The sequence below is a fragment of the Acartia tonsa genome, chromosome 8 (genome assembly GCF_053477335.1).
Source record: "Acartia tonsa isolate MP-2025a chromosome 8, ASM5347733v1, whole genome shotgun sequence".
NCBI classification, from domain to species: Eukaryota; Metazoa; Arthropoda; class Copepoda; order Calanoida; family Acartiidae; genus Acartia; species Acartia tonsa.
In genome coordinates this window covers 45,629,678-45,643,160 of record NC_137267.1, presented here as the reverse complement: position 1 = coordinate 45,643,160, position 13,483 = coordinate 45,629,678, and the positions used below count along the sequence as shown (strand labels likewise).

General features: G+C 37.2%; 2 protein-coding genes across 2 annotated transcripts in view; one reads left to right on the top strand and one right to left on the bottom strand.

Annotated features, from left to right (window-relative positions):
- Positions 1 to 13,483, bottom strand: part of LOC145327094 (troponin C-like) — an 85,473-nt gene that overhangs the window by 10,764 nt on the left and 61,226 nt on the right. Inside the window, exon 6 of the mRNA XM_080170618.1 lies at positions 8,841 to 8,879. Within this exon, the coding sequence (XP_080026744.1) occupies positions 8,841 to 8,879 (39 nt within the window). The remainder of the gene's footprint in view (positions 1 to 8,840; positions 8,880 to 13,483) is intronic.
- Positions 1,803 to 7,245, top strand: LOC145327093 (E3 ubiquitin-protein ligase HUWE1-like). The gene is made up of 6 exons (XM_080170617.1): positions 1,803 to 2,038; positions 4,438 to 4,586; positions 5,145 to 5,305; positions 5,673 to 5,761; positions 6,313 to 6,454; positions 7,034 to 7,245. Exons 4-6 carry the CDS (start codon positions 5,730 to 5,732, stop codon positions 7,190 to 7,192), a joined length of 333 nt encoding a protein of 110 aa, XP_080026743.1. The 5' UTR covers positions 1,803 to 2,038; positions 4,438 to 4,586; positions 5,145 to 5,305; positions 5,673 to 5,729; the 3' UTR covers positions 7,193 to 7,245.

Genomic DNA, 13,483 nt, shown 5'->3' with positions numbered 1-13,483 from the left:
TTATACAGGTCAACCGGGTTTTAAAACTGGGGAAAAGCACCAAAAACGGGTGTTAATGCCTGGTTGGTATTTATGGCCAAGCCGAACCGGGTTTTTTTGTAACTTTCCTGTGCACGCCACTAGAGCAAAACAAAAAAATACGAATTCCGTTTTGACCATTATAAAGCTTCCCTGAAACTTACAGCTCGATCGGCCCATAAAAGTGGCGCTCGGCACTAATGGGTTAAATTAAAAACAGCTCTTCATAATCAGTTGTAGTACTTTAAAATAATGACTTCTATACAATGAAGCCTAAATTTAAAATTTTTTTTTTTTTTTAATTTTACCACATTTGGAAGTTTTACCAAAAATGTGGTCAATTTTACAACTCTATTTTTCAGGTTAAGTCCGAATTTTCGGACTTAGACAAAAAAACGCAATTTGGTCAATTTTTACCAAAAAGTTGGTAAAATTTGACAAGGTATTTTTTTAGGCTAAGTCCAGATTTTTGGACTCTGACAAAAAAAATGAACTTGGTAAAATTTGACCAACTTTTTGGTAAAAATTGACAAGGTAAATTTTTAGGCTAAGTCCAGATTTTTGGACTTTGACAAAAAAAAAACTTGGTAAAATTTGACCAACTTTTTGGTAAAAATTGACAAGGTAAATTTTTAGGCTAAGTCCAGATTTTTGGACTTTGACAAAAAAAAAAACTTGGTAAAATTTGACCAACTTTTTGGTAAAAATTTTTACTTTTTATTGAATTTTTTCGCATAAAAGAAGCTAACTTTTTTTTAAAACCTTGAAAATTATTTCATCATTTCTTTTAAAACATCCTCCCGCATCGTCAAAAATATATCAAATTTAATATTTACTTATTAGAGCTAGCTTCATACGAATTAAAATTAAAAGAAAAAAAATCCAGGTGTGTGTGTACGCAGATGTGCCGTGTGCATTTGAATTTATCGATTTTTCATCTTTAATATAAATATAAGCTTTCGTATATTCCCCTGAATGTTTCTAAAAGAAAGACAGAGATTTCGAATTATAGAGTAATTTCGCTACAAAACTTATATTTTTAAGTTTTGAAACAATTATGGCACCTCTGTGCGCGCATGCGCACTATTGATAAGCTTATGATTATTTGAATATAGAGTGCCAAAAATAATTATTAGTTTTGATTCAATTTAATCAAATATTTTGAATCAAGAAGTAAATTACTACTCAATTTTCTCTAAATATTTAAATTTGTAGAATTTACAATTTGTTTGGAAGATTTTTTTTAAGCAAGATGTTTAAAAATGTGGCAAAATTGTGGAACAACAATGTTTCATGATTTCTATATTTATGTTGTCTTTGCCAACCGGAAATACCACCGAGATGGGTTTTTAAAAGATGAATGCCACATTTTTTCGGCGTTTTTTAGACATTGATTGATTGAACGTTGACGATAGAATTTCAAACAGAGTATATAACATAAAAATACTGAATTTTAAATTATTTTTTTAGCAATTTTTCTAATGTCTAACACAGCTCTAAAAAGATGCATTAATTAATATGCAGCAAAAATGGATTGAAGATAATCTTTTTTTTTCTATGAAGGCCGTACCATCAAAAGCGAAATAATTAAATAAATCATTGTATACTCTTTTAGATTTCGCGAATGTCGCGCTTGTTATTCATAGCGTAAAAAATGTCGAAAAAACGCGGCATTATCTTTTAAGAACCCGGCCGGAAATAGATTCATATATGGTTAACAACTATATATATTTAAATATTTTTTTTAATATTGAATGCACTATATTTTTTTTATATTCTATCGAATATATTTTTTATGTCATTACAAAACTATATTACATTCAATATTAACATTAAAAAAAAATAACATCAAATTAAACTTTTGTAACCCTGTAATTGGTTATTGGCTTCAGGAGTTCAGTTCTTTATAAACCACGGTCCACGCTTGAGCTAGCATCACCAGCATGGCTCTGCCTAGGCTTATAATTAGAAAGGCCAGGGTATTATTATTGGTTGAAAAGTTTGTACATTATTATTACAGGTATTGTGTCTTTAAAGGGACTGTGAACGTAAATTTTTCTCATCTTAATATCAAATCTTAACATTATCTCATTCATAATATCTCACAGATAGAGCAAAACGCGCTTTTGTTTGCTTAAAAAACGGCTTTTTCCGACGATTTTTATAAGGTACAGGGAAAGGAAGAAATTTTCCGTATTATATAAAATGTCCATTAAATTGATTTTTTCTCCCATTATAGCTAAAATTAAACTTTTTCACATAGTTCTAGATTTTTCCTAACAGTTAAGCTGACTTTTAACATAATCCTTGCTTTAAACCAATGTATAGTTACTTAGAAATTGATAAAATAAGCAATATTTTTTATTGAAAACCAAATACAATAACAAAGCCAGAAACAGGTTTTTAGTAGCGAAGCTACTCTATAAATCACAATGTCCGTCCGTCCGTCCGTCTGTCCGTCTGTCCGTCCGTCTGTCCGTCCGTCTGTCCGTAATTAATGAATTGGGGGAAACGTGATTTTCTCGGCTCCTATAAAAGATAGAGAGCTGAAATTTTTTGACAACATTCCCATCATTAAGGAGCACAATTAACTGTAAAACATCAATGGCGGTCGGACTGCTTTTTAGCAGGTTTTAGGCTATTTTTTATAGTTTCCAAATTTTTCCCATATCTTTGGTGTTTATGGTCCGATTTTCATAATTTTTTCAGTTAAAGATATCAAAATTAAATTTCCCGTCATTTGAAGAAAACAACAATGACGGTCAGACTGCCTTTTTGCAGGTTTTTGGCTATTTTTATATTTTTCACATTTTTCCCCATATCTTTGGTGTTTATGGTCCGATTTTCGAAATTTTTTCAGTTAAAGATATCAAAATTAAATTTCCTGTCGTTTGATGAAAACAAGAATGACTGTCAGACTGCCTTTTTGCAGGTTTTTGGCTATTTTTGTATTTATCACATTTTTACCCATATCTTTGGTGTTTATAGTCCAATTTTCAAAAAATTTTCAGTTAAAGATATTAACATTAAATTTCTGGTGTTTTAAGAAAAGAAACAATGGCGGCCAAACTGCCATTTAGCAGGTTTTTGGCTATTTTTATATGTTTGACATATTTCCCCATATCTTTGGTATTTTTGGTCCAATTTTAAAACTTTTATGCATTAACAGTTTCAAATTTTTTCCCCCCATTGTTATGTGCATCTAGTATGTAATTTACTTTATCCGTCTTCGTCATACAAAATAAAACAAGGTTTCGTGTTTTTAATTTCTCCAATAAATCTATTCTTGATTTTAATAAATACACTTTAAATCAACTTCTACGTATTCCCATCCACAATTTTTTGTGCTTCGCTACTTATGGATGTTGTCATCCTTGTTTTATTATTATCCAATTAACTTTAGATGGCCCATCTTAATTACAAATTTGTAAATAATAAAGACGCAATATTTTTTTATAAACAGTCTGATAAAAGTGTAAACTAATTCTCCAAAGTGGGTTATTTATTGTCCAACACAATAAAAAAGGATATTATTATTTTAAATAACCTATGAGATTCAACCCTTTGTAGACAGTGAGGTATTTTTTTTGTCAATAATACGAATTTAAAATATGTCTTTATTACCTAACTACTACGTTATAAAAAAACTAATTGGCAATTTTATAGCATAAAATAAATCCTTAACAGTAAGTAAATTGTTTCAACTATATATGACAAGTTAAATATCCCTACAAACATTATAAGAATCAAAAACGTTCAGATTTTCCCTGTTTTTTCCTTTTTCCCTCTCAAAATACCATAAAATCAAGGCATTATTCCTGGATATTTTTGTTAATAGGACGTTTTTGGTTGATCAGTGTAGTGAAATGTGCTTAGTAAATGTTAAGATTTGATAATCAGATGAGAAATTTTTACGTTCACACTCCCTTTAATGGCTTTTCACATGTCTTATTTTATAAAGTAGGAAGGCTTTTTTTTGTCTGAAGCTTAAGATCTCGGAATTTCACCTTGCATAGAGCATTCGTAAAATGTACTGGGGTGCCCTTTCTTTACTGTTTAGTTTTAATAAGAATTAAAAAAAAACAATATTAGGGTTACTTTTCCTAGGAGTGAGAATATATATATATATAGTTATAAACATTCCCTGATCTTATGAGAAGCTAATTGAATAGGAGAACCATACAGATCGATCCAGCGGTTTGTAAGCTCAGCATTGTTAATTTTTAAAACATGCATTTTTAAACTCTCTTTACAAACTAGAATGGAAGAAAATAAAACCAAACAAATCAAATACATATAAGACCGATCTTTATTTATCCATCTTTCTTTATTACTTTAAATATATAATATTTATTTCCATATTTTTATTCTGTTCTTTACTTAGGAATGATAACTTTTTAACCTAACCAAAATATTCAGGGTCTGCTGTATTCCGGGCTGTTCCTGTACCACCTGGCGTCGTATGAGAGCGGCGGCGAGGCGCTGGTGTCCTGCGGCATGTTGGAGTCACTCCTTAAGGTCATACAGTTGGCCAGCAGTGAATTGGAACACATTACTTTTGTTACTAGGTATGTTTTTCATGGTTTGATATACAAGTATTACACTGAAAGCTAGGTAAAAAAAACAAGGTTGACATCATCCATAATGTATATCATAGAAATAAAGAAAAATACGCACAATTTATAAAAATAAGTTTCTTTGTCTTTTAAAGCATGACCGACGGACGTAGTAAATTATATACTGGTTTCTCGCCGTCTGTCTTGAAAAGGATCGCATGTTAAAGATTGCATCACAGACGTATAAAGCGGACAAACAAAGCGTATTATAATAAAGTAGATTCTTTATAATAAGAAATACATTCAAAAGTTTAGAAAAATTTGTTTTTCATTCTTTTTCCAGCGTGGCTTCGAAACAAATTAAAATCGATTAGAAACGGTTCTCAGCCATAATGATAAAACATGTATACTGACCATTTTCCAAATAAAAATCATAATACAAGTACCAGTTTTGGTAGCCTAAGCCTTAAGCCTCTCAGGGCTAACAAAACTGGCTTTAATTATATGATTTTTATTTGAATATCCACAGAAAGCTATCTATAATACGATGGAATAAAAAATATTATTTAGGGCTGTAAGAGTGATAGATCAGAAACTATTCATATGACGTAGCGGCCATAGCCGCTCAGGAGGAGCTGGCGGCGGCTCAGGATGCGGATGCTGTTGATCCCATTGGTGGTCCTAGTGGCTCAGGTTCTAGCTCTAGGCTAGCTTCTCATCTTATTCAACAGGTAAGCATTGTTTATTTATACAGGGATCTTAAGGGATAAGACAATGGACGATAAGTTTTTTAAGTTGCAAGCCAACGAATGAGAGATGTGTTGATTAAACCTTCAAGACCAGTAAAACTTACAGTCCAGTGTAACTTCCTTTCCTGGCATTTATAGAAGTTGAATAAGAAATGATAAAATATTATAAAGATATGCGAAAATGTAAAAAAGAGATAGGATATATGAAGAAATATTGATTTTAATCTTATATTGTATAACACAAACTTTGCTTAAATAAAAATAGAATCCTATAACGTAGCCCTATACTATTGAAAATAGTTAAATATAACAAAACATATTATTAATATCAATCTATCTGATTATTTAGGACGTACCCAAGCCTGGTTTCACCTGCCTACCCCAGCGGGCTGCCTTGCTAAAATCTATGCTCAACTTCTTAAAGAAGGCTATTCAGGAATGGGTTATTAAATGATTTAAGACGAAGTAAAATATTGTTTAAGTTTAAAAAAAGATTGTACTAAAATAATTTACGTTTCTGTAGACACAACGGGAAACATGGTTCTTATGGGATAGGACAAAAGACGAAGTATTGAAATTAAATCAAGATTTACCTAATAAAAATTAGGTACTCAAAGTTTTTGAGTTGACGAATAAGTAAACTTGTTTCTGAAACTTTGGATACCATTATGATATTTACACCATTTTACCCACCATTTTAGGTCTAAATTTATCTAATATTAGTACTTGTTTGGGACAGGGATCTAAAGGGACAAGACAATGGCGGATAAATTGATGTACATCAGCAATGATGATACACAAAATTACCCCTTCTGTGGAGTATAATTAGTTGTTGAAAGCTTTAGACACTTAACTTGATTAATCAACCATTCAAAATTCTATAAAAGTCCCTAGAGTTGTTAAAGCAACGAAGAAGAAAATAAAGCTTTGGGGACTAGTGTAATAAACAGTCCACTTCCTTCCTTCATTTAATCCTCCATAACTTAGGACCCCGCGTTCAGCGACTGCATACGCCACGTGTTGGAGGGAAGTTTGCCCAACAGTTTGAAGCATATATTCAGTAAAGCCGAGTACTATGGCCCCAGCCTGTTCTTGTTAGCCACGGATGTTGTTACTGCTTATGTTTTCCAGGTAAGCTTTCCCTTTATTTTTTCTCGTTCTGCGTTTTCAAAGATGTTTAGTTAGATAAGTTTGCTGATTTTTTTGCCACGTGTCAAGATGCCTGTAGGAAATGAATGAGGGGGGAGAGGGGGAGTCGAACCTACACACTTTTATTTTTGCTTTCAAAAGAAAATTTTAGGTGTGAGAGTAAGGGGGGGGGGGAAGTTCTGACACATTTGCGTAAACAGCGAGTATAGGCTTTATCTTTGGGACGGACGGACAGACAGACAGACATCGTTCTACTTTGTATTATAGATTAGATATTTAGTAGGGAGGGATGGGACATTGGGCTGTAAATTACACTAGCCCCCAAAGTTTTCAAATAACATTTTCTTATTCTTTGGCCTAACAACCTTGGGTACTTTTATTGATTTTTTATTGGTTGGTTCATTAAGTTGAGTGTCCTAACATTTCAATCACTTATTGTAATCTACAGAATGGGTAACGATGTGTATCATCATTAGAGATGAACATCAATTTATCAGCCATTGTCTTATCCCTTTATATCCCTGTAATTATCTAATTAACTAATGAGCAATTTTATTCCAGGTTGAATATCATGGTTATACGAGGGAATGGGGCCGGTGCCCAGCAATTCCAGGAGGTTGCGCAACAGTTTTCGGCCAGAGCAGTAGAATCAAGAACACTTGTGTGTTTGGCGGCGCACCCAAGGGTCCTCAGCTGCGCGACATTGAGAACGGCTGCTGATTTATTAGAATTATTATTTTATGTTCAAGTTAAATAAATATAAAAATACAACAAAAAATTTTATAATTTTTTCTATTTTTATAAACGAAGCTTCTCTATAATTAGGGTCAGTCGTTTTTTACTACTTTCTCACGATTTTTACCACCCGATTTTACCACAATTTTTGGTCAATTTTTACCAATTTGATTTGATTTCCGGTAAAATTTTACCAATTTAGGACAAAAATATTACCAGGTGTTGAACAGTTTTACCACTTTTTCGGTAAAATCTTACAGAAATTTGCGGTAAGATTTTACCAAAAAAGTGGTAAAAATTGGTCAAAATCTGGTATAAATTTGCGTCCTAAAATGGTAATATTTTACCGGAAATCTGGTAAAATTTTACCGATAATTGTGGTAAAAATCGCTGGTAAAAAGCGTGAGAAAATAACACAAAAATACCACGGTTACGGTAAAATTTTACCACCTTTTAAATCGTAAAGGCTGGTAAAATTTTACCGTAAAAGTGGTAAAAACTAGGTTTTTTTATGGTATTAATTAAGTCCTGGGTGAGGGTAATAATCACTCCAAAGACTCCACCCTGGACGTCTTTATTGGGAGGTAAATTAATCTTCCCCCTTATAGTAAATTTGTTTATGTCTATGGTAGTGAAATATTTAGAACAAATATCATAATTTATTCCCATTACTCTTGTATTAATATAAATCTAAATTACAGAACTTTAAAGTATTTAGATTTCAGACTTCAAATACTATAGTAGACGAAGACCACGAACTGCATAACTTTTGTGTCACTTTTGATTCCTGTGACGTCATATAATGAGGAAGATGAGAGGAGAAGTGGGAAAGAAAACCCTTAAAAAAGAGATGGAGAATATGACATCAAACGTGGTGCAAAAGTTATGCAGTTTGGTCTTCGTAACTACAGTAACATGTTTAAGGCTTGCCAGCAGACTCAAAACTTCCTATTTCACAACATGTTATAGGGTGTTGGAAGTACGCTGGATAAATGTTTAGATAAAGACTAAATAAAGGACTATTTAATTGTTAGCAGAATCTAGAATTTATATTTTTAATAGGTTTAATTCGCAGTGAATTGGAATATGTTTGAAATAAAAGATTGTTGACATTTTCTTAATGTGTAAGATTTAGATTGTGAATAATTGTGAATAGTTATTTCTTTCATCTTATTATAAACCGCTTTCCGCGGATATAGAATGTACAATTATAAGATTAAAACCAGTTTTTTTAGCCCCGAGGTGCCGAGGCACGGGCTAAAAAAACACTGGTTTTAATCTTATGATTTTACAATTTTATATTCGTAGAAAGCTGGATATAATATGATGCTAGACATAGTTTTTTTCGTATGGATGAGAACCGGTTCCTATCCACCGGATTCTAATGAATACGAGAATAAATATTCTAAATAATAATAATTAACACATTCTTGAGCTATAGTTACACTAGAAAAGAAAACAAATTTAAATTACATATATAATGTTGTTTAAACTTGTCAATACTTCCATTCTGTTGAAGTTGAAGGGGTAAAGGGGGTGGATGGGGGTTTATTTTCTCAGCTACAAGTTTCACTTTAATAGAGAACAGGAAAATCTGGTGCAACATCCAAGTAATAATAAATCCATTACTTACTTGCTCTTTGTTTAGATTCCTACACACTTCTCGAAATTCCTGAAAATAAATTAAACATAAGTTTTTAGCTTATTAGTTAGAACTAGCGGCTAAGCCCCTAGAGGCTCAAGGATAATTTGAGGTGAGGGGCCCGGGTTAAGTTACCCCAAATTTTCAATATTATTCCTAAAAAGAAAAAAGATAAAAAATTTGGGAAAGGGGGGCTGTTTTTCTGGAGCCGATTAGGAAGGTGGTTTTACCCTTCCCCGAAATTGTTACAAATCTTCTTAGGACCTATAAAGAAGCAACATTGTAAAGAGGACCATATCGATTCTGCAGAGATTCTTCGGTACAGAAACACACAGACAGAGATTTTGTTGCTTTTTTATGAGGATTATTTGTTATCATTTTCTTCAAAGGCCGTGATTCAGCAATATAATTAAACCTTAAATTGCAGTTAATTTGTTTGCCAGAATTGTGGCCCCTAGTTTTAAAGCATGTATAAAAACATATATACTTTCACAATAAAGCATGCTAGAGGCGAAGCAACTATTAACTTTCCTATCAATATAAACTGTTTGTCATACTTTTTTACATAATATGTTTGTTTGTCCACATAAGACATAGACTTTATATTTTTTGCGTTAATCTTTTTTGCAAGCAAAATTTTTTTTAGAATTTTCTTTACTAATAGAACTTTAATTTGTACAGAACAAATGCTGATTTACTGTCCATAAAATCTGCCAACTCTGTAACTAAATGCATATGGTATTCCTACATATGTCCACAGATAAAACTATGTGATTGATGGATTTGTAAATATGTATGTTTGGTGTCCCATAACTTCCCCCTCAATTAAGTAATCTCTTATTTATATTACTGCCAAAATATGAAAACATTTTTAAAGTAAATAAAAAAGATTGCTGTCCTTTGCGCAAATTTATGTATAAAATCCCATGTACCGTTTGGAATTTTTTTTAGTATGGCTTCGAAACCGATTGATATCCAGTAGATTAGAGCCAGTTTTCAGCAATACTTAAAAATCATGCATAACATCGTATTACAGGCAATTTTCTATGAAATTTGTAATAAAGCTATCTATAATACTATGCGATAAATAACTATTCTGATATTTGAGGGGATAAATCCGACGGAAAATAGCCAAGTTATAAAAAATTTTATTTAGATAAAGCTGAAATTTAAAAGTATAACATAATTAGTTTTATGCCCAAAAAATAGGATGATTATCTCTTATAGATAAATAATCATTTGCTATTATGAGTTGTTTTTATACCTACTGATTTGATGAGTGTATGATACAGGTTTGTAAGCGGCAGTGATGTATAATATATAAATGTATGGTTTGTCTATATTTATACAAGACAATATTACAACAGAGACAAACATAAAAAAGAAGAGAATTTTTTTAGTTTCATACAACTAATCTTTCTAACATTTATCTAAAAATATATCTTTGGTCACTCAGGGCTAACAAAACTGGTTTAAATATTATAATTTTATCATTTTAACAGCCGCGGAAAACTGTTTATAGTAACCATTTTGAAATCTTATTGGCTAAACATATGTGGTATCCGCCGAGGATAAATGGCAGACACCGGAGTTCAATTAGATTACGGCAGTGTAACAGACGTGGACACCTTACTATAGAGAAGCTACGCTTCTCTAGCTTTCACTAGATAATGATCAACATCTATTTTCAGTTGTCACTTTATTGAAGGTTTAAAAGATACTGAAGCTATATACAACAAACAATAATTACATGGATAGGAATAAATAATCATAACATAAAGCATCAATAATACATATACAGTGGTCAGTTTGGGCAATAATGATCCCCAATCCCTGAAAAGGGTGGGGGAGGATTAAGAATACAGTTAACCATAATAAACATGACAGATTCAATCATTAATTCTAAGCGTAGGGAGGGGGTCACTAGACCCCTTCCCCAGGATTCGGGGGAGGGCCATTGACCCTCCACCGAACCCCAGATCAGGGGTGCCATAGGCATGGCTCACGGTTGCCGAATACCACAACTCTCCCCTCGGAAGGCTGGGAGGTGGTTTCCCTACCAGACTTCCGACAGTGGTTGAGGCCTTCGGTCCGCTCCTTAGGGCTAAAATATATACAAACGATAATGATTCAATGGAATCCTAGTGGTGAATGTCTTCTTAGGGTTGATGGGCTCCCAATGTGGGGTAGAAGGCAGAGGCTGGCTTGGGTTGGACACGTTGGTCAGCGCCGGCAGGTATCAGGTTTGCTGGTGGCACAGTTGTTGCTGGAACAGTCAGCAGTGGGGCCTGCTGGTTGTTGTTGGCAGCGGCTGGGGCGCTGGCTGCCAGGTTGATCGTCTGAGCAGCGGCCTGTCCTCCTGAGGGGCCGCGGGGTCTGCCAGAGGGCGGTCCTGGCCTACCTGGGCGGTCATGCCCGCTGTCAGTTGATTTCATAGACACCATTTCCTCGGCTGCTTCCCTGCCGATGGGAATGGCATCCCAGTCCACTGAAAAGTCCCGGGACTTGGCATGGTTGAGCCTGGCTCTAGCCAGCGCTTTCCTATACAAAGCTGGATGGTACAGGAACACTTGTGATATCGCATTCAGGGCTGCCCGGACTCCTCCCTGTGCTGCTGCCAGGGAAATGATAGTTAGGTCCCCCAGCAGTTTGAGGATCAACAACAGCAAACACAGTATGGCTGCGCCATCTCCCCACTCGTGGATGGCTTGTCTAAATCCAGCCCAGACATCCAGGGCTGCCTCTCCTTCCTCCGCCAGTCGGTCAATGTTGTAGGACACTATCCCATGGTCTCCTGTGGCCGAACAGCTGCCTTGCTGAACGCAGGAGCCATAGGATAGGCCGGTCAGCATGGCACTCTTGTATGCTGGGAACGCCAGCAGTTGTTGCCAGTCGTTCAACTCAGCCTGCGAATACAAGCCACCTGAACTGAAGTCATCTAAGGGTTCGGTCAACAACTGCGTAGGCGTATCCAGCGGGGGTGGCCTTTTCTTGGGTGCGGGGGTTAACTCTATCCAGCCTTCCTCCGCGTGCACAGTCAGGGGGTAGGTGGAGGAGCAGGGAATCTTGGTGGCGTGTTCACTATATACCCGCGTCACAGCGTCTACAAAACCTGTGGGCTCTACTGGCACTTTGTCCCAACACTCCTTGTGTTCGCGGACAACGTACTTGTGACGTTGGCAGGTCAGCTGCAGCAGGATGTCTCCCCTCAATACCGAGAACGTGCTCCCCTGAACACGCACCGGGTGGGCCGGGTCTAGTTGCTGGAGCTTCCAGCAGTTGGCCGCTACTTCTTCTGCTGCGGTGCTTTTCATGCGCGTTTCCAGGGTAAACCCAATATAACCTGCATGTATTTGTGCTTGAAGGGGAACGTCAACATCCCTGGCCGACACTCTGGGCAGCGCAGCCGCGGCTGGGTCAGCTGCCACGAACAACGCTGGATGGTTTGTGGCATGGGCCTCGAAGTCGCAGTTCACAATCGAGGTGGGGTTGGTCATGTTGATGAAAAACTGGGCCTGATGGTCAACCAGATATGCATCCATCACCAGGCTGGGCTGGAGGCTGCGGATCAGCCTCAAGGGGCAATCTCTTCCCAGGTGGTCCCACACGTAGGTTGCTTCCCCAGTGATGCAGGACAGCTCAGAATGGGGACACTCTAGGGTCAGGTGGTCAGACTGGGACTCCACACGTCCATCCTCCACCACATAGGTCTCCTCCTTGACCAGCAGCCGTCGCTCCTGGAGCACTAATTCGTTGCGGTATAGCTGGCCCTCAAAGTGGACGTCCTCCCCCTCGCAACCCACCCCCTCGGGGCTGTTGACGAGGGCGCCCACCATATCGATGGTGAAGAACAGGGGATGGTTCAGCTGGAACGTCAGTGGCTGGGTCTTGCCTGGCAACGTGTAGACTCGGTTCCTGGCCAGGTCTCGGCACGCTTCTGGGTCTATCTTGGTTGGCCTCATGAGGGTGGGGACCGAGGTCACCTTGAGGTGACCCCATACTCCACACCTGAATGTCCACTGGGACACGGTGAGCTGACAACTGTACCCGGTGGTTTCCCTCACCTTGACTTGCTGCAGGACGTGCACTTCATGGCCCAGGGGCACCTCCTGGTGTAGGGGCTCCGTGTTACACATCTTTTCTTTATTGTAGGATGTGACATGGGTGGGGTTGGCACAGTCCCATCCCACCAGGACGTAGCTGGTTGTAGGCCACACGGCTGCCAGCAGGAGGCCCCACAGGACCATCCACCAATGGGAGAGGCTTCCAGGCAACCATCTTCCTCGTACACGCGGCTGGGGATCTTCAGCTCTGGTCACGGCTGCTTCTTGGGACTGGACACGGCTGGGCTGCTCCCGGCTAGATACAAGTTTCCATTGAGCGTTATCTGTATGCGGCCGAGGCACCCCGATACCCTCCCCAATGACAGACTGGCAAGCGACTGGCACTTGCCTGGGTGTCGGCTCCCCTAGCCCCAAGTGCTCCCTTCCCTTGTCCAAAGCATGCCCAGTGGCATGGGGCTGAAGTGCATGTGGCACAGGCTCGCCCTTACTCACTTCCCTCCCCTGCCCTAGGAACTCAGGTGCATGTGGCACAGGCAAGTCCTTATTTTCCCGAATTTCAATCTCCCCAGC